This window comes from Nannizzia gypsea, genomic scaffold, assembly GCF_000150975.2.
Source record: "Nannizzia gypsea CBS 118893 supercont1.2 genomic scaffold, whole genome shotgun sequence".
In the NCBI taxonomy this organism is placed as follows: Eukaryota; Fungi; Ascomycota; class Eurotiomycetes; order Onygenales; family Arthrodermataceae; genus Nannizzia; species Nannizzia gypsea.
In genome coordinates, this window is record NW_003345200.1 from 430,362 (window position 1) to 449,340 (window position 18,979).

General features: G+C 48.7%; 5 protein-coding genes across 5 annotated transcripts; 1 reads left to right on the plus strand and 4 right to left on the minus strand.

Annotated features, from left to right (window-relative positions):
- Nucleotides 1-241: 241 nt before the first annotated feature.
- Nucleotides 242-4,238, minus strand: MGYG_02156 (serine/threonine protein kinase; the record flags this gene model as incomplete). Its single annotated transcript, XM_003174579.1, has 2 exons — nucleotides 242-687; nucleotides 749-4,238. The coding sequence occupies 2 exons, from the start codon at nucleotides 4,236-4,238 to the stop codon at nucleotides 242-244; spliced, it is 3,936 nt and encodes a 1,311-aa protein (XP_003174627.1).
- A 642-nt stretch (nucleotides 4,239-4,880) lies between these two features.
- Nucleotides 4,881-6,762, minus strand: MGYG_02157 (azole resistance protein 1; the record flags this gene model as incomplete). Its single annotated transcript, XM_003174580.1, has 5 exons — nucleotides 4,881-5,519; nucleotides 5,569-6,091; nucleotides 6,144-6,344; nucleotides 6,402-6,487; nucleotides 6,553-6,762. The coding sequence occupies 5 exons, from the start codon at nucleotides 6,760-6,762 to the stop codon at nucleotides 4,881-4,883; spliced, it is 1,659 nt and encodes a 552-aa protein (XP_003174628.1).
- A 1,365-nt stretch (nucleotides 6,763-8,127) lies between these two features.
- On the minus strand, nucleotides 8,128-13,076 carry MGYG_02158 (RING finger membrane protein; the record flags this gene model as incomplete). Its single annotated transcript, XM_003174581.1, has 2 exons — nucleotides 8,128-9,650; nucleotides 9,713-13,076. The coding sequence occupies 2 exons, from the start codon at nucleotides 13,074-13,076 to the stop codon at nucleotides 8,128-8,130; spliced, it is 4,887 nt and encodes a 1,628-aa protein (XP_003174629.1).
- A 1,185-nt stretch (nucleotides 13,077-14,261) lies between these two features.
- On the plus strand, nucleotides 14,262-17,205 carry MGYG_02159 (hypothetical protein; the record flags this gene model as incomplete). The annotated part of the gene is made up of 3 exons (XM_003174582.1): nucleotides 14,262-14,416; nucleotides 14,518-15,243; nucleotides 15,309-17,205. 3 exons carry the CDS (start codon nucleotides 14,262-14,264, stop codon nucleotides 17,203-17,205), a joined length of 2,778 nt encoding a protein of 925 aa, XP_003174630.1.
- Nucleotides 17,206-17,663: 458 nt separating this feature from the next.
- MGYG_02160 (DUF788 domain-containing protein) lies at nucleotides 17,664-18,238 on the minus strand (the record flags this gene model as incomplete). The annotated part of the gene is made up of 2 exons (XM_003174583.1): nucleotides 17,664-18,179; nucleotides 18,230-18,238. 2 exons carry the CDS (start codon nucleotides 18,236-18,238, stop codon nucleotides 17,664-17,666), a joined length of 525 nt encoding a protein of 174 aa, XP_003174631.1.
- Nucleotides 18,239-18,979: the final 741 nt, after the last annotated feature.

An 18,979-nucleotide genomic window follows, 5' to 3' on the forward strand; every position in this document is an offset into this window, starting at 1 on the left:
TTCAATTCAATATTCATGTGTAACTATCCCCGTAAGCATACACATATATTCTCACATTGCTCTTGGGCTCTGCGAAGGATTTTCATTCAAAATATTTACTCAATTCAACATCTGTACGGCAATATAGTTGGGTAGGTAAATACTCTCGCATTTGTTAAAAGAGATAAAAATATGACATAGTTCCAAAAAGAACAGGGTATATTGGGTATTCATATAAACAGCTAAATATCATACAATATATTCAAGCGATCTGTCGCTCCATGCAGGCATGCGGCATGAGGGGACTGCGAGCTCTATACGTCCCTGAAACATCTTTCTTCTTCACACTCCCAATTCGTGAATTGTTGCGTGGCGGTTCTTCCAGGTCAAGAGTCAGCTTTTGCAAATCAACTGGAAGGCGTTCAGCCATCACCGGAGCTGGCGACGAAAGGGGCTGCGTTGCGTGAACAGAGAGCATCGGAGGAGGAATTCCTCGCAACGGTGGCGGCGGCGAGCTGTCACGATAGCATATCTCTTCATCCCCATCGGGGAGCTTCACACTGAATGCGCAAAGCGTACGAGCGATGTCGTTGAGAAGAATCTCCATAGGTGCAATGTAGGCACTTCGACTCTTTTCAGACCATGCAAGGACGTGGCCACATACCTGGCCTTTGTCATTGAACACCCAAGCACCGGAATCCCCAGGAACTATAGCAGAGATTATTACTATTATTCGTCTTTTAGTAAAAGAAATTGGAAACAATCATACCTCCAAAATTGCCATCCACACTGAAGCTGGTCGAGAAGGATTGACGACCGTACATCTTTACCAGAGTAAGAGCCTTGGAAATCTTTCCACTCTGGAAACCACTTGTTCGGCCGCAACACTGTACGTTCTGGCCGCCCAGGTCATCGAATTTTGCAATTTTGGTTAGAGTCCGGAACGATCTTGCTCCGTTGTTGCCATTGTATGGTTGTCGCCGATTCAGTCTTGAAGTACTTGGCTGCAGTGATGAAACTGGGACCAGGTTTTTGGCTTCCATTCTGTTAAGATCGACCTTGATAAGTGCCCAGTCCACTTCGTGTTTGATGCCATCTTTAGTCCACCTTCGGACTCCGGAAGAGGCATGGACATAGCCTAGGGAATGGGATGCAAGGTGTTCGTCGTCCCTATCTTCGGGATTGGGAAAAAAATCTTCATGAATATCGTCGAGAGCAGGTTGTGTTACCATGATTCGAGGTTCTTGATCAGGATCAACACCGACAGTATCACCAATTGAAGCTGTGTCATCATCATCATCAATGCCACCATAATCGTCCCCCTCGTCACTGGAGTAGCTGTCAGAGAGCCAGTGGTCATCAAATGTTTCATCAAGGCTATGTGCTATAGACTGGTCGTCGTCACCGTCCTCGTCATCGGAGAATTCTAAGGGATAGCCGTCTTCGTGAATATTGGCCTCACCCCAGGTGAATGAGGTCTCGCGGTCAGTACGCTCAGGTCCGAACGGATAGTTTGCTGCGGAGCGCGGAGGGTAGTCTTCATCACCATAATCGTAGTCATCTTCGTAATCATCATCGTCATCACAGGGAGTATCAAGCATATGGTGGACTGTCATCCCATACGGTACATCATCCACAATGATTGCACCACCGTAAGAAACTGGTGGCAAGTGTTCATCGTAGCGGAAGGCACCAATAGAAGCGCCGCATAGTGGTTTGCTCTGGTAATAGGAATTGAAGTCAGATTTTGAGGTTTCTGGGGCTATAATGCCCTGATTTAACTTCGGCTTCCGACGCTTCTTCCGTGGGACCTTTGATCGTTTGATATCTCCACGAATAACAATGAGATTCCAGTTTTCGCGGTCGTACTCAAAGTACTTCTTCAGAGCTGCTCGGACCTTTCTGACATTGGTACATGTGACACATATAGTGGTCTTAGCCGTATCTGCGGTTTCACCTGCAACAAGGAGTGTTGCGCTGCACGATTCTGGTGAGTCTTTCAGGATTTTTTGTAGAAGTTTGCTCAGTTTCGGCATCAAAGCCTTATTCCAGGCCTGAAGGTGTTCGTCAGGTATTTCCACATTTGACCACTTTTTCATAGAACGTTTCCGGGCCTTTTTCTCATTACCTTCACACATTTCGCCTATGTTTTTCATGTCTGGATTGGCAGAGATGTCATATGGAACATCAATTGAGACGGTTGGCTCCATAAAATACATATCTCCTTCGTTTTGTGGGATTTGCTGGACTGATGATGACTCTGGCCCAAGCCCCAAGGGGGGAGGGAGAGAGTCTTCCAGGTCAGAAGCTGGAGGTGGGGAGAAGAAATCAATGCCACAGCATCTCCAAAGGATTTTACCAATGGTATAAACAAAATCCTTCGAGAATGTGTTCCAGTCATTTGATTGTCCTGGGTCATGCCAGGGGTAATGGTATGTCTGTGGAATTCTAAGGCCTAAATCGACCATTGGCTCCGGCAACAAATGGAAGTTGGGAGCGTCAAGGCAAAGTTGGACAACTTGCATATAAGCGCCGCCGCACTTAGCTGCTAGCTTCTTGACATAGACATTTTCAATCCTGGACTTGAACATAGAGTTGTTGTATTTCAGCTTCCATAACCTTCCGATCGGTGTCCAGAGGCCAATCTCTAGTAGGACCAGCCCAAGACTGTATAGGTCGTACGCCCAAGCTGATTTATCGCCATAGGCTCTCCTGTCCTCTGGGTGGCGATACATACTCGAGGACAAGGGTTCCAGCGGGGCATTTTTGTCGTCACTGTCAAACTGGCTAAATGAAGTAAAGTAAGGTCGGCGGTAGTCCAAGCTCCCGTTGCTAATGGACCCAGTATTGGATAGATGAACGCCTGGGAATATCATAATGTTATTGCTGTTGATGCTGCCATGGACTAAGTTTTGGCTGCGTAGATGTAGAACCGACAACAGCAGATTGTATGCCAAGGCCAATCGATCTTCAAGATTTGGGATAGGGCCCTCCTGTTTATCATCACCGTTGTGAAGAAGGGAAACCAATGACCTTGGTTGGATGGTATCAGAAGGCTGTTTTAAAAACGGGAAATTATCAATAGGTGTATGGTAGACGAAACCATATCGGGAATAGGTCATGTCAATATAGTAACCTATAAACCTCAGCAAACCAAGATGAGAGACCCTTGAATTATCAATCAAACGATTAAGTGTTTGAGCTATGGACTTTAACCGTTCTCTTAATGGTTGAGCGAGGGATTGTTGAGCCTCCATCAAGATCGGTAAAAATTCGACCATCACTGGGACAGAAGCACTTGTACAGCTTCGAGCTATGCAAGAAGGAACTGCATCTCTATTTATATATCCCATTGCTCTTGAGCTAGTCGAGGCAGCGACTGCTTCGTATGGTGGGGGGGTTGTTGCATGTGAGACACGCTCTTTAGAAAGGACCAAAGCGTTGCGATCAAGAAAAAATTCCTCATTTGGTTGAGTATGGAATGGTTGTTGTTGTTGCTGTTGTTGGAATACCGCATGTCCCAACGTCATAGTGTGATCAATGTGCATATTGATGAAAGGGCTGCCTGCAGGCATATCGTGAGTAGCTTTAGTTGATGCAATCTCATGATGGTGTGTTGTTTTGCTGGGGGCAGATTTCGAAGTTGGCAATTTTGGGCGAAGGGCTTCCTTAGCCTCTTTGGACTGTTTTGATAGGCCACGGTGGTGGGCATATTTCTCGCTTTGGGGGTTACTTGAGCTTATGCCCATACTAATGTCCCTCCTAGATGCTGACAAGTCGTAAAGGGTATCAATATGGGATGTTAACTCTTCCAGCAGTACTTTAGATCGGGATATCTCTGCTTCCGTCCAAGTTGTCTTCACACCACCAGGTGTGCTCGTAGTATAACTTCCATCAGCAGCCTTGCTCCCTATTCCATCCGATGATATAGCTGCAGGGTTAGGATGTTGTAGTCGTTCTGCTTCATTGAGGAGCTTTTGGATAGACGACATGACACTTGCAACGACATCACTGAATCCAGCTTCAGCCAGGGCCTCGTCGATATCGTTTGGCTGCGCTGCACTGGCGTCGCTCCAGTCAAGGCCCCACGCGAGGAGCCTATCCTTTTGAGTGCGGAAGTGACGGTTGAGAGAGACAAGTTCGGGGTCATCGTTCGGTCTGGCAGCTGTTGTAACGCTCTCACAGGATGATTTTGTGTCGGTATACAGCTTCGTCAGCCGGCGCTGCAGAAAGGCGCTTCCGTGTCTGAGGACCGACATTATGTCGGAGTTACCGCAGAGCGCTCAGTAGTGAAAGCGAGATGCAATGTTCGTGAAGTGGGATGAATCGCAGTGTCGTAGGCAGTTTAGAGAAATATATATCAGCCTTATATCACGAGAATCGCGGTCCTCTTCTTGTGAGGCTGTGCCTGCGCCTGGGATGTCAGGGTTGTCGTCTATATATATCGGCAAAGCCCCAGAACATTGCTGCCTAGCGCTGGCCAATCAGCAACCAGAGATTCATGCAGCCTAAAGTCCCGCTGATCCGGAAGAACTTTCCATAAAGGGATAGACCGCGGGTCAGCCTCATCACGTGCATAACTCTGTCCAGTTAAGCTTAAAGCACGTGCTTTCCGCGCCTGCACAGACCACTAGATTGTATATTAGACGTGAGGTACTCCGTAGGCTTGGCGCACACTATGCTCTATGGCATTACTTCAGTTTTAGAAAGTACTGTTATCTACGATTAAAAGCATTTAAGTCTTTATAATTTCTAACTATAGAACTATATAATGAAAAATCATTACTACTGTTATACCAGCTTTCTATATACTAGCACCTCTTGATATAAATATACAAGCATATAAAAAATGCATTGAGCTGGGAAAGTCAACTTTGCAACGTATAGTATCATGTTTCAAGTTAGCTCACCGCTTGATACCTTTTTATTGATTTCCACTCCATTCCCATCGATGCAATTAGTGCTGCAGCAGCCAGAGCAACTCCACAATATATTGTTCTTGTCAAGGCAAAATTGTATACCTTTAACACATCACCCAGGTATTCCGGCCTAACCGTTTCCCGGAAACCTGTTGCTCCCTTGTCAAGCACAAGTTTGGGATCTATACCTGGAACAGCATCAACAAGGCCTTTAAGTAACTGGCTTGTAAGCACAGTCTGTGCTACAGATAGCCACATTGCGCCGCCAAGAATTTGAGCAAAGATCATGACAACGGCCCCGACCGGCACATCTACAGACGCGAGAACTGTTTGAGCAGCCGTGTGAGATTGTTGAATACCAAGGCCGGCGCCGGCGCTGAATACGAGCTGGTACCCTATCCATTGCGTAGCGGGCGATGAAACTTGCCATGTCGTTATCAGGGTGGCCCCAGTCACTAGAAAGACAGCACCTAGGATCATAAAAGGTGTATAATATCCGAATTTTGCAACACCGATGCCAGCAACGAGAGAGAAGACCACAGTTCCGAGGGTGGTTGGCAGAATGCGGCTGCCCGAGTCAAACGCTGTAACGCCTTGAATAGCTTGAAACCAAATGGGTATCTAGAAAGCCGTTAGTGGGCGAAATGCAGAAGATAACAAGGACACGAACGAAGTATTGGATGACGTTGAGCGCTCCCCCTGCATGGAAAACATAAAAGGCACTGAATGCCACGCTGCGCTGCTTGATAATTCGAGGAGGCACAGTAGCGCTCTCCTGCTTCCAGACCTGGACTATAACAAAAGCTAGACCAGCCACTCCTGCTGCCGATAGTAAGGTGATTGGTGGAGCGGTATTCCATTTGTATACCGAGCCACCCCACTGAAGAGCGAGAAGCAAGCAAATGATTCCTGGGACCAACACAGCGGTTCCAAAGAGATCAACCTGACCAAGCTTTTGCTGCCAAGTGGTCGATGGCTTCTTTGCACCGGCTGGCGGATGGAAGAATAATGCCATCGCAAGTACAGCAGCTCCACCAATTGGCAAATTTATATAAAAACACCAACGCCACGTCATTTTTGTAGTGAACGCTCCACCTAATAATGGTGCTACGACGGAGGCGATGCCATACATGCCACTGTACGAGCTGACAAATATCGGTCTCCTCGCCAGTGGAAGACTGCTTGCCAGGATACTATCTATAATGAGTTTACGTCTGTTTGAAAGGAAAGGGTTTTGAGGCTTACATGATGAATCCTGCATTTATGCCAGCACTCCCTAAGCCTGCGAAGGCACGGCCTACAATGAAGGCATTAGAGGTTGAAGAGGTGGCACAGATCAGGGAGCCGACTTCGAAGATGGCAACCGAGGCAAGGAAGACATATTTGATAGGATAAAACGAAAATAGTTTTCCGAATATAAGTTGAAAGGCCGCAAAAGTCATAAAGCTATAATCAGTGAGCATGTTTCATCATCTAAAAGAGATGTAAATTATATCTACCTACTACGCAGATCCATACCACCCAATATCATTTATGGAATGAAAATCATCAGTGATTTTCGGGATTGCAGTTGTGATGATAGTCTCGTCCTAGAAGAATATGTATTAACCTGCTTTTCCTCCAAAAAAACCACTCCGATGCTAGGTATCCTTACCAGGGCCACCAAGAAGACCGAAGCGGCCAGAGAGCCGACAATCACCGCAAGCTTCATACCGTGGGGATAATCCCCGTCATTGGCATGTTCATCCTGGCACGCGGCATCTAGCTCCGCATTCGTCTCCTCCTGGCTATTTTTATCGTGTATTGTTCCTTGGTTCCGTTGTAGCTCTATGTCTTGGGCCAGCTTGCCCTGTTCCAGAGTCATTTTCTGTAAGCAAGGCACCGCCGAGGCTGTACAGGATCGTCGTGCGTATTACGACTCTGCTCACAGATATTGCCACGTTGTAGGCTAATAGTAATACAAGTGGAATAGGCTGCTAGTTATTGCGGCGAAGCGATGGTTAGTGGAGGTTCAGGCGGCTACGGGTGAGATGCTAGGGTAAGAGAGAACGCCCGGAAGAGAGCCTTTCCAGGCTCCGGACAAGCGGTCAAGGCAGCAAGGCAGCCACCCACACCCCTGTCAAAGATCTCGAGCCTGCATTTCCTGTTCAGCCACATAGTAATATGCAAGAAACAACAGCGTTCAGCCCATGAACCTGCAGACGGTAGCGTGCGTTTGCTAAGCCGGGAAAATTAGGCGGTAACGTTAACAGGTAGTTAACTGATTCTCTGGAGAGAGTTAACCCGGCGATGGCCTAACTATATAGCGAATTTCTCAGATGTATATCTATGTGAATATCACCCTTAGCAAACAAAGTAAATCAAGCCGGGTTATTACCCACAGGTTAGATCCAAGCATCTTTGGAACGTCACATTCACTATTCTAATCATTTTCCTTGCTAATCACAATTCATCTAGGCTCAGACTCGTTTGGGTGGGGAGCCTACTAGCGCACGTTTATGTACGACTAAGACATGAAGGCAGTCTATTTCCTCATAATAATAGATAGGCAAATAGGGATATGTATGTGGGATTATCTACATTGTGTATCGTTTCCCGGATGAATATCATAGCTGTATCCTGATAGAGTAGACAAGGGTAAACTAATGCAGTCTACATTAGGCGCTAAATTTGGACGCTCTGTACTTTAATCTCTTTTTACTTTATCGCCAGACTCTGCTTCTCTTCTACATACAGCTGCTGCCTGCCGTCTCTTAGGGCACCGTCTTGGGTAGCAACTCGTACCTACTAAAAGTAACTTCACTTAGAAGAAATAATAGTATAACATATAGATATAGCCCATGTGTTGACGCTTTCTAATACCTAAAAGAAAAGACTGGCAAGCCTCAATGGTAGCATACGGCTTAACTGCTGACAAGTATAGAGTATCTACTTTATATAAGTCAACATCAACCACGAGAACCTTGGAAGCCATCGGGTAGCAGAGCCGCAAAACAAGATAAGCTTTCTGTAAAGCTTATTATGTGACATGCTCTAGTTATTTTAGTGCGTCTTGATTTAAAAAGCAAGTAAACGAATTTAATTAGTCATATGAACATTGCACCTGTATCATTCACGTGGTCTGTATAAAATCGGAAGAACAGAAAGCAGATGAAAAGCCATGGTCAAACGCCACCTTGTAAACGTAGAGCCGGAAACAATATATGTATACATAAATAAATAGAGATGTTCACGAAGTAATCATCCTCCTAGCGGTGCCAACATTTCTTGCACGTTTTTCGCCGAGATTGTGAAGCCGCTCCCCGATCATATATACATCATCTCTAATGCTAACTCGCCAAACACCAATTTGTCGTTGAAGCAAATGTAACCCCCAGAGAAGAAGAATCAATACCAAGAATGCAGGATAGGAGTATCGATAGACTTGAGAGTGGACTGTTGAAGAAGATTCGGAGAAGAAAGTGGAGTTGAGAATAAAGCCGATGGGGAGTGGGCAGGTAGTAGCAACGAAGACAGCGATAGCCACAGGGATGAAAAAGACTCTTGTTGCTAGCCATATATCGGGATTGGTCCAGCCGTCCCGAATAATGCCGCGCAACGCCATGGCCGGAAGAGACATAGGTTTTCTGAGCAGGAATCGAACAGCCATCCGAGCGTATAGGATTCCGAGAGTCCAGTCCTGCACGAAGTATATAACGTGCGTCTCTGATGGGCTTAGATAAGTATGTAGTGGTATTAAAAGATAGAACTCTGTAATTAAGGCAAAAACGGAAGGGAGGAACAGTCCAACTGCGGCAGCCAGGTAGGCAACTCGAACGGCGCGAAGTGCCAAGTTGCAGGCTTTGTAGAGTAATTGTTTCGGAGATCTCATGTATGGCTGGATACCTTCACGGAGAGTGCTAGATATTTTATGGAAGTGTAGGTATGCATAATATACTGTTCCAATGGCGTAAACACCAGCTGACAGCGCATATATATCGTTAACACGGATATGAGGTGGGAACATGCACGACAACATCCGTCGTCCAAGTATAAGGGGTATTATTGTAATCCCAACGCCCGTAGCTGCGGCAAAAAGCCATAGAAGTAGCAAGAAGGCGAAAATCCTGGCACGAAAATTCGGCGGGACATAAACCGGAGAGTACATGGTATTTTTCTTGCCATGGCGGCCGTCATCATTATCCGGCTTTCCGTCTATTCGTTCGTTCTTTTCATTGACTTCAACGAATACCTGCTCACCCTTAGGTATTCTCACTTGGTCAGATGCCGGTGCCCGGACGAATCTTCCGTTACGGAGGAAACGTCTAGGCTGGGGCTTTTGTTTGGCAAACAAGCTAACAAAAGCATCCCTCCATGTAAGGTATTCATAATATCCCTCCTCATCAGGCTTTCTTTCTCCAAAAAGGAAATGTGTGAGCCTAAGGACTCGAGCGCACTCATGGAACCACCAGTCGTAGATTGTATGCAATCCATCGGAAGGTTTTATTGCTCGGATTGCGACGGGCATGACAAAATTATAGAAAAGAAGGTCCACTGGGAACTCTAGAACTGGTTCGTTCGAAGACCAGTACACCGGAAGAATTCCACTAAATGTAAGGGACAAGCCCCAAACAACCCCACCCAGGCAGATAACAACCAACGCTCCGTATACCAGGGCGCTGAATGCAATCTTTCGAAGTTGCGTGGTGATACTTCGTTCAAGAACATCACGCACTGGGTGGAATGTAGGATCATCGGGATCTCGAATGAAGTCTGCCGGGGTTAGCATTGATTTCTCAAAATATAAAAAAGGCAAGGATTGGGTAGCAACTCACATAGAACACCGCTGCGCATGATCTTTCGACACATTGAGACAAATAGCGCAAAGTGAAACATATAACAGGTTCCGATAAACCAGTGGACGAACAGAGACGTTAACGGGGACTCCAAAGTAAATGCTGCCCGAGAAGCGAATAGGCCGTTTCCAAAGAGAGGCAGTAAAGCAATATCTAACAAGATACCGCAATACAATGGGAAGACAATCATTTCAATCCCAATTATAACGATAACCTTCATCACACCACCTGCCTGGCGCAGAATCTCAGCAACAGGACCATCTCTTCTGTGTCCGTCACGGCGAGTTCCGGATATAACGCCAGATATACGTAGGTATGCAATGCCCAGAAGGGAAGCAAAGCAGTATCCTAGAATTATGGCGATAAGTCGATCTTTAGAACTCCAGCGACTAAGCTCATAGTTTGAAGACTTTTGCATCAGCGCATTCGAAGTGGACCAATCTGTTAGCCAGTTGATGATGCCAAAAACACCTCCAGTGCTCTTCATTGCGGTCATCATTAAGCCGGGGATCCGAGGAAAATCACTGATAAGGAAGTTTTTAGCTACCAAAAGAGGGCTCTCTGATTGGATTATGCTCAAGGGTATATCACGGAGTAGAGCCTTGCCGCCATTGAAAAGTATGCTGCCAAAATAGGCGACTCTGGCTTGGTGGAGCTTTAGGGCTTCGTGCGATATGGCGGAGAACATGGGGAGGTCGGATTCATGGAATGTGAACACCGTGGTGAGAATTCCTGTTAGTCTTTGGCTGCTGCCTTCCATCAAGGAGAGAGAGGCGAAGGTAATGGAGTTGGCTGCAGAGAGCTTCCCGAGACTAGGAATGAATACGCCTAGCTGGGCTAAAATTGCCCTAACCAGAACATTCATGAGGTACACCACATATGCAAAGCATCCAAGGATAAGGTCGATGGTGATATCAGCCAACATAGAGATAGCAGTTAGGGGAACTCTGATAAATAATCCGATAGGATTGACTAGCATCACCAGAGCAATCTTACCCCAGAGGTAGGGTAGCCAAATGCCAACGGAGACGGTAAACGATATCAAAAGCGCACTGAACACCGCATTTTGCAGCAGGCCAAACAAAGGCCCGTGCATGCCAATAAGTTCCATGACGCCTTCAAGGTCATCTACGTCTTCAACTGCTTCAGGGTCGTTGTCCACAGCGTCGTTGGCGGCGGCAGCAGCACGGGCACGATTAGCAGCTTCGTTTGCATCGTTGCCACGTCTGTGACGTTGGTGCTGGCGGATAAGGGCAGGCTGGCGCTCAGCACCACCCTCCGCGTCTTCCGGCTCTGGGAGCACAATTGGAACGGCACCCCAGAAGAAGTTGAACGCTCTGGCCAAAAAGTTTCTGGGTGGGATTATAGGAGTATACAGCAGTTCCTCTCTGGGAGCAGCTGCAGCGGGCTGTGCTGATGAAGCATTTTCTGCTTGCTCTTGTGTAGGTCTCTCAGAATTTGGTTCATTCTGTAATTCATTGTCAGCAGCACGATGGGTCGGGGCAGCAACTTCTGAGTTCAAGGCATTGTTATCCACATTCCCCAGTTGGGAGTCCGGAAGCTGGGTATCTAGACTAGGTGTTTCTGCGGCTTCTTCCATGTCTGTGTGATCGTGCTCGTTGAATGACGCATGAGCATGACTATCATATGCGTCCGTGGCGGTAGAAATTGCTCGTGGTGGTTGATGGCTTGACTCCTCAGTCGATGGCGTATGTTCCTCATCGAAGTCGGGGAACCTCCACTGGGGGGCCTGCCCAGTAAATGGGTTAAAAGGGGGCATGTTCTCTTGCGCAGCAGCGATAGTCGTTCTAGATGAAGAACCCTGATCAGGCCTATCGTCTGCGTTTTCCCTACGCTCGCTCGCTCCAAATTCGGGGTAGTTGGGGCGGCTACCCTCTGATTGACCTGTAAAATTTGTCTGCGGTTCATCCCACATACTAGGTCGGTTCGAAGCATCAGCTGGTATCTGGAATGGTCGGTTATGATTGTGGAAATTGCCACGGAATATTGGCGGATCTTGTGCGCGGGCATGGCGAGAGTAAGGTGAATTTTCGGGGTATGGGCCAGCGTAGTTTGGAGCAAAAGGATTAAATGTCTGCGCATCAGGGAAGGCGTCATCATCGAAAATGCCTCTTCTTTGCACAGGGGTATTATCATCGAGTCCAATTTGAGGTTCACGATCCGATTCTTGCTGTTGATGCTCTTCAGGTTCATGGGCATCGACTTCACCAGCAATCTCTTCACCCTCCTCCTCATCTTCTTCTTCTTCGTCCTCGTCCTCCTCCTCTTCGTCATCTTCTGTTTCTTCCTCTTGCTCTGCCACGTTCTGCTCCATGGCACGGTTTAGGAGCTGACCCAGAGCCTCCCCCTCGCCTTCAGGGATGTTAATTGCGGGTTGCTGTTGGACAACCCATTCTCTAATCAAAAACACAAGGATAAAAGATATGACAACAAGCAGGGTGATAAGCTGCCCTTCCAAGGTATCGATGATGATGTTATTCAGTGTTGGTGAAGAGGTGACATTATTTAAAAAGGTCATATCTGAGAGCCAAGATGGCTGTCGTATGCGCTTGATTGGTGCAGCAGCAGCTGACTGGTTCGCACTCGGAGATGTGGGGGCGGAGAAGGCATTAGAGAGGAAGGTTTTCGCAATGGAGTATATCAACGGTTCGCCGGTGGAAAAGTTGAGCATCGAAGGAGCACTCTGAGGTGGAGCGCTTTCCGCCAGAACGCTCCCGGTAGCAGCGGACATGCTAGGTATGTCCCATGCAAGGGTTGGTGTCGCAGGAGATGTTCCATGAGCAGCTAGCCATGCCACACTTCTGTTGGCAACCGATGAAATAGGCCTCTGTATTGTGTCTGGAGCGGGCCACCTTCCGTCTGCAAGCCAGAACAGACCTCTCCATATAGTTCTCATCGACCATGGGAGCAACCCGAGCCACACAAAGGCAACCAGGCCAAACCGCAGCCACGTAAGTATCGCCCGGCAAGCATGTAGAAACAGTTCCTTCACAAATACCGGTACAGGCAACTCGCTGGGCATATTCGGGTCATAAAGCTTCGTAAATCGAAAAGGGGTCTTGCACAGCTCACAGTGCTTCTTTTGTGAGTGGGAGAGCCAGTCCATGAGACAGTTCTGATGGACGAATTTGATGCTCCCACTGCACTTGCAGGGGTAAAACAGCTGTTCGTCTTCGGTCCCCTCTCCACGACATATCCGGCAGGTGTCTGCTTCTTCTGGGCCTCCTGCTCTTTGTCCGTAGTTTGTCTCGAAGGCCGGATCGTTCATGATATCCGGGGTGACCGACCGGCCTTCGGCGGGATCCATGCGCTCCCAGTCCATGGGTGCTTTGAGTTACTAGTCGTCCTCGCAGGTTGGTACTATCTCGCTAGACTGCAACCGCCCTCGATCACCTCAGTGCTGCGTCACGGCCGACGAAACGGAGCCTGGTGTGAGGTGGCATGAACAATAGCTGTCGGGTCTGCGACGCACTCCAATTCAAAATGGGGCCCTAGAAAATGGGTTAGCACCGTGCATGAGCAAGAGGAGGCACACAGCTGGCGGTGATGCTTACCAAATACCGTCTATCATGCAGATAAAGGTGCTGTGTAGCTCGATATCAAAAAAGAAACGATGATTCTGTCCTCAAGGTGTGTTTTTTCGACCCTTTTTTTTGACTCGAGGGAAGGCGTTGGGGATGACTAATCATGTATTTTTTACGGTAATTTTGCCATCAGATAAGCTTAAATTACGATCACGTGATAATATTACGCGGACTTATCTTATTCCGCTACTACGTCATCGGCAGGCCACGAATCACGCAAAAAAACTTGCCAAAACAGCAATCCAAACAGCAATCTACAAGTTACCCAAAGGTATCTTTTTCTACTGTCATCGACATTGTTTCTTCTCTATAACTAGTCTCTTATAACGTCTTTTTAGTTTCGAATACAGGCTACGTTGTATCTAGACACGAACAAGCGTACCGGACAAACTTGCCACTTCGGGCGCCTAAACATGTGATTGTGGATCCGCCACCAAACGGCACGCGCGTTTTAGAGTTTGGCAAGGCCGAAAAAAGGTTAAAAAAAGCAAAAAAAGGCAAAAAAAATCGTGACTTCAACTTGCATCAAAGCAAAATAAGGACGAGATCTTGGTCGAGAGATCGAGGAATACGACAGGGACAGGAGTACGACGCGATTTGACGCCACCACACGGGGACTTGGAGTTGCAGGGTCGGTCTGCTTGCGCCAGCTTTTTTGCCTTCACCCTTGCCTGGACGGGAGGTTTATATAGCAGCTTGCTGATGACAAGGTCTGCTTCGACGACACGGTCAAGGACAGGCAGCAGCCAGACAGCTGACGGCCGGCAAACCACGAATACTTTCTACTCCGCACCGAGCACAACGCGATACAGGATACAAGCCTGACTGGATGAATTAGCTGGCTGCTGAGGTTGTCGTCACGCTCGATTACCCTGTGCCACAGCTGCTGATTGGAGGTAGCGTGGCCTCAAGTCGCAGCCACGATGGATCCAGATAGGCCGGTCGAAGAGGAGGAAGACATGACCTTCGAGGAAACAGCATTTCTGGACAAGCTAGCTGTAATGGCGGAGGAGCGCCAGCGAGCAATGAGGAAGAAGCCGTTCCGGCCAGTCAGCAGCACGATAAGCGTGCTCTTGCGGTATGTTTGTTTGCCCTTGTTTTTACGCCTTGAGCTCCCCTGCCAGGATGGGAGGAGAGTTATGCAAGTATCAGCTCACTGACAGGCTGCGTCTTCTGCAGGCTCTTCATCTGGTACTCGATCTTTATAGCCCTATTTCGATGCCCGTCGTCTCTCTCCGAGCTTGATGATGAATCTCCGCGAGTGTGCCAGCCTTACATAGTCGCAAAAACACGCCTCGAGCCTTACATAGCGCCTTACTACAACAAGTACGCCGCTGAACACGTCGAACATATCAAGCCATATGCACAATCGCTTTACGAGACGGCTGAGAAGGTGTACACCCCAACGGCACAGTTCTCAAAGGATATTTATCAGGGCCATGTATCTGTTTACGTGGAGCGGGCGGTGGACCTTGCAAAGTCACAGTGGAGCCAGAAAGTATCGCCACACACCGACCCTCTGCAGGCGCAGGCTATCGAATACTACAACTCGTCTATCGATCCTCGCGTCAAGTCGGTGAAGTCGATTGCCATCCCGTACCTTCAGGTAGCCGCTGGATATAGCGTTTACATCAACAACAACTACGTCATCCCAGCGTATGTACGCTCTCGTCCAGTGATTCGCCGGGTCTGTGCAACCATCTATGACTTTGTCGTTACAACCATTGCGCCATACATACAGGAAGCATGGTCTACCCTTATTGTCTTCCTTAAGGGTACAGTTCGGCCCTATATCGCCGCCCTTTACTCGGAGAACGTGGAGCCTCAGCTTGTCAAAATCGGAGAGAAGCTCGCAAGCTACCGCGAGGGACGAACGATTCAGCAAGTCAATCTAGAAACTACCAGGTAGGCCATCTTTGACCTTGTTCCATTCTAATGCGTCTTGAATGCTGAATTTTTTTCTTATCTAGTCCAATAGTCCACGAGCCTACGACAACTAAGTCATCTACGCAGAGCTCTGTTGAATCAAAGACAAAGGCTACACGAGCCTCGTATGTGGAGCCTCCTGCTGCTACCAAGCTGGCCCCAGCTCAGCAAAACGAGCTCGCGCGAGAAAAGATTTCCACAGATCTCAAGGCCTGGAAGGAAAGGACTGCAGGCTTGGCCAGTAAAGGACTTGAACATGTCCGAACGCACGTTCCCCAGGTAATTGAGGATATTGCGCGCCAGGAGAAGCCATCAGGAGAGAACATTCTTTCTTCCTTGAAGTCTGTTGTCGATGAACAGCTACATGCGTTAACGCAGGAGCTATACGCCATCATACAGGCAATTCCCGAGGAATATACGAAAGAAGATGAAGAGAAAGCCCAGGATGCATTCCTACAGCAGCTGAGACAGTCTAGTCTTGCCATCAGAGGCACCGCACATTCACTTCGTCTCTGGTTCAGCAAGTATCAAGAAATGCTCACAAATGCCGTCTCCAACACAATCAACGCCACACTCGACGTCCTTGAGAACGCCCGCGCGCTCGGTCTACAGGAAATCGGAATGCGCTGGACGGCCATAGACGGTGTCACGTACAAGGATTGGGCAAGCTACTACGCTTTGAAATCAGATCTCGGGGAATGGAAAGATGAAATCCGACAGGCCGGATTACAGCACGACAGCTTCGTTTTGGCCAAGGATGATGGCGAGACCATTGTTGCACGGGGGATGGACATTGCAGTGGATGCTGCACAGCAGCTGGCGCAAATACGGTCGATTGGCAAGCTAAAGATCGAGGCTGGAGACACGAGCAAGGGCCTTAACGTCGACCACATCAATGATGAGTTGATAGAGAACAGGAAGAAGTACATGATTACCAGTGTTACATCTACTCCTGCTGTTACGCCTACTCCGTTAGAGATATCTGATAGCTCCGAATTTCCTGTTTCTAGCGAGCCATCCACGAGCTCTATAGCTGAGAGCCTTGAGGCTGAGATCGAGACTCCGCGGGTCGAAGAATATACCGGTGAGCAGCCAAAAGCTGCTTTACTAGATGACGAGACTATTCAGTCGGACGAGACCCTGGGGCCCGAACCGGCCCCTGAGGCTTCCGTTATCCTCGACGAGACCGCAGCTGCAGAATTATCCGATGAATCTTCACCCGAGCCTACATCTACGGTAGAAGAGCCTGCCGCTTCAGACCCGGCCGGTGCTGCAGAATCATATCTAGACGAGGTTATAGATAGTATTGAGCAGGAGCAGGAGCAGTTGCACGTCGACCAAACATCTCAGGAAGACACCATCCAGGCTGACGAAGCTATCACTTTGGGTACTAACCCAGTCTCATCTACTATTGAAACCAATGACGAAGCCGCGGCCGAAGTTGAAGTCGAAGTCGAAGCTGAAGCACCAGTATTCGTGACCCAAGCCATTGACGATTTGAAACCAGAGGAGCAAGAAGATACCTCCAGCACAGCCATCGAGCCTACTCCACCTACATCCACATCTCCAGTTGAACCCATTGACCTCCATGAGATGGTCGGCTCAGCAACAGATGAGATAAACTCACTCGTCGGCTCTGCAAAGGCCGGTCTTGAGAAGACTCCCATGCCTAACGACAAGGCCAGCACTCTGCTCAAAGATGCAAGCACCAGGCTCGGCGATGTGGTCTCATCCGTGCAATCCTCGATCAGCTCTCTCGAAGCCATGCCGCCATCTGAGCCTACCGCACCCGAACAACGCCGTGAACACATCAGAGATGAAATTGCCAAACTGACTGCTGCCCTGGAAGCTGCCCAGGCGGCTTTGCTTGAGCTGTATCAACCAGACAGGCCAGAGCAGACGCAGGAGCCTACTCCCGGCGAACCCATCCACGGCTATTAATACCACCACAACTACCAAAATGAGTCTCTTTGTTTCTCTTTTCGTTTTTTATCTTTCTTTCTTCTGATATTTGTTTGATGATACGATACCTCTTTTTCCCATGCCAGCGTGCATTCTTGTTCCCAGTACACTATACTCTGCTACACTATTACACTACTTCTACTACCGCTGCTACCACTATACAGTCTCAGATGTACTCTCGTTTAATCAGGGCGAAATGTATTATTTATGACATTCATGTATTTTATTGTCGACTATCGACCTGACTCTAGCCGTGTCTTCAGTAATAACCAGTATATACTCAACACCAGTCAAGTATATATATGTCCACAAAGAGTAGAAAATGTTTTTTGATATCATTGATATAGCACCGAGTCAAGAGAAATTGGCAGGTTATCTCATTGACTACCGGTACAAGCATGTATAAGCAAGCCATCCAGTAGAGTGAACAGGCAAGTCTATCGGTACTTGACTCTCTGGCCTCGCTTCTCCAGCTTCTTCTGCCTCTTGCTCTCAGCCTGTCCGGCATCGTCTGCAGCGCCCATGTCCATGCCAGACGCACCAGGCAGGCCCGACTTCACGCCCATAAACGTCGTGTAGGCCAGCCAGCCCGAATACAGCGGTACAACCACCCACATCCACCACCCGTAGTCTCCAAAGATGCAGGCCGCCCCCATGCAGCCCCAGGTCCAGTACAGCACGTCCCAGCAGTACTCCGTCAGGCCCGGCGCATCCAGGTCTTCTCCCGGCGACCTCAGCGAGCCGCTGGCCGCATCGTAGCGCGGCCGTCCCAGGCGTTCAAAGTAGAACTCGATCACCAGCGTAGGCGAGGTCAGCAGCACGTACTTCCACAGCGACGCCGGCCGGCCGAAGACGAAGTGCAGCAGCAGCAGGAGAGCATGCAGCGAGGCCGTCGTAATGTGTGTCTGCAGCAGCAGAGAAGTATTTCGAGCTGCGAGCGTCTTTGCTGCTTTCTATCGAGCTGTTAGCAGCTGCTCGCTGTCCGTAAACCGAGTGTCCCTACCTGTGCCATGGCCTCAATTCCACGATATAGCCGCCCAAACAGTGCTCCTCCGTGTTTCCCGTCTCTCGTCAATATACTCCGTACTCCGTACTGCAAGGCCGTTGCTATCGTGTTTCCTTTCCTCCAAGGGTCTGTGGTTCAGCCACTTGTGCGTGCAGCTTTTCAGCCACTTGTTGCTGTGCCTTTTGGTCGCCGCCAGAAACCCGCGTTTGTTATTGACGAACAACAACTTCCTTCGCCCGTTGGAATTGATATCGACAGCCACCACTGCTCGCCTGCCTGCTTGCCTGCTTGATAGACCCGAGGCCAGCAGGGCCGTCGCAGTCTGTCGCTTTATAGCTAGATACGGAATCTCTACCTCACGCTCGCTCGCTCTCGTCGCTCTGTCTCGCCGTCCGCTCCTTTTTCCCATCTCCCAGGCAACAAAAACACAACCTCCCAAGCGCAAACTCGCACCCGCGCCACGGACGAAAGACGAAAACACGAAAGACGAAGACGAAGAGCCCTCGCGCGCCGTCGGTCGACCGTCTGCCAGCCCGTGGCTCACCGTCAAGAGCGCTTCTGCGGCTGCTATGAGACTTCGGCTGCTGGAGTCGCCCTTCTGACGGCAACTGTACGCCCGCGCAAGGCACTCTTCGCGGACCCAGCCAGAGACGTTAAAAAAGAAGAAAAAACTACCAGCGGATGCATGAACAAGCGTATTACCTCCTAATCAACGCATTCTACGGCCTCGATATACCTACGCACCGG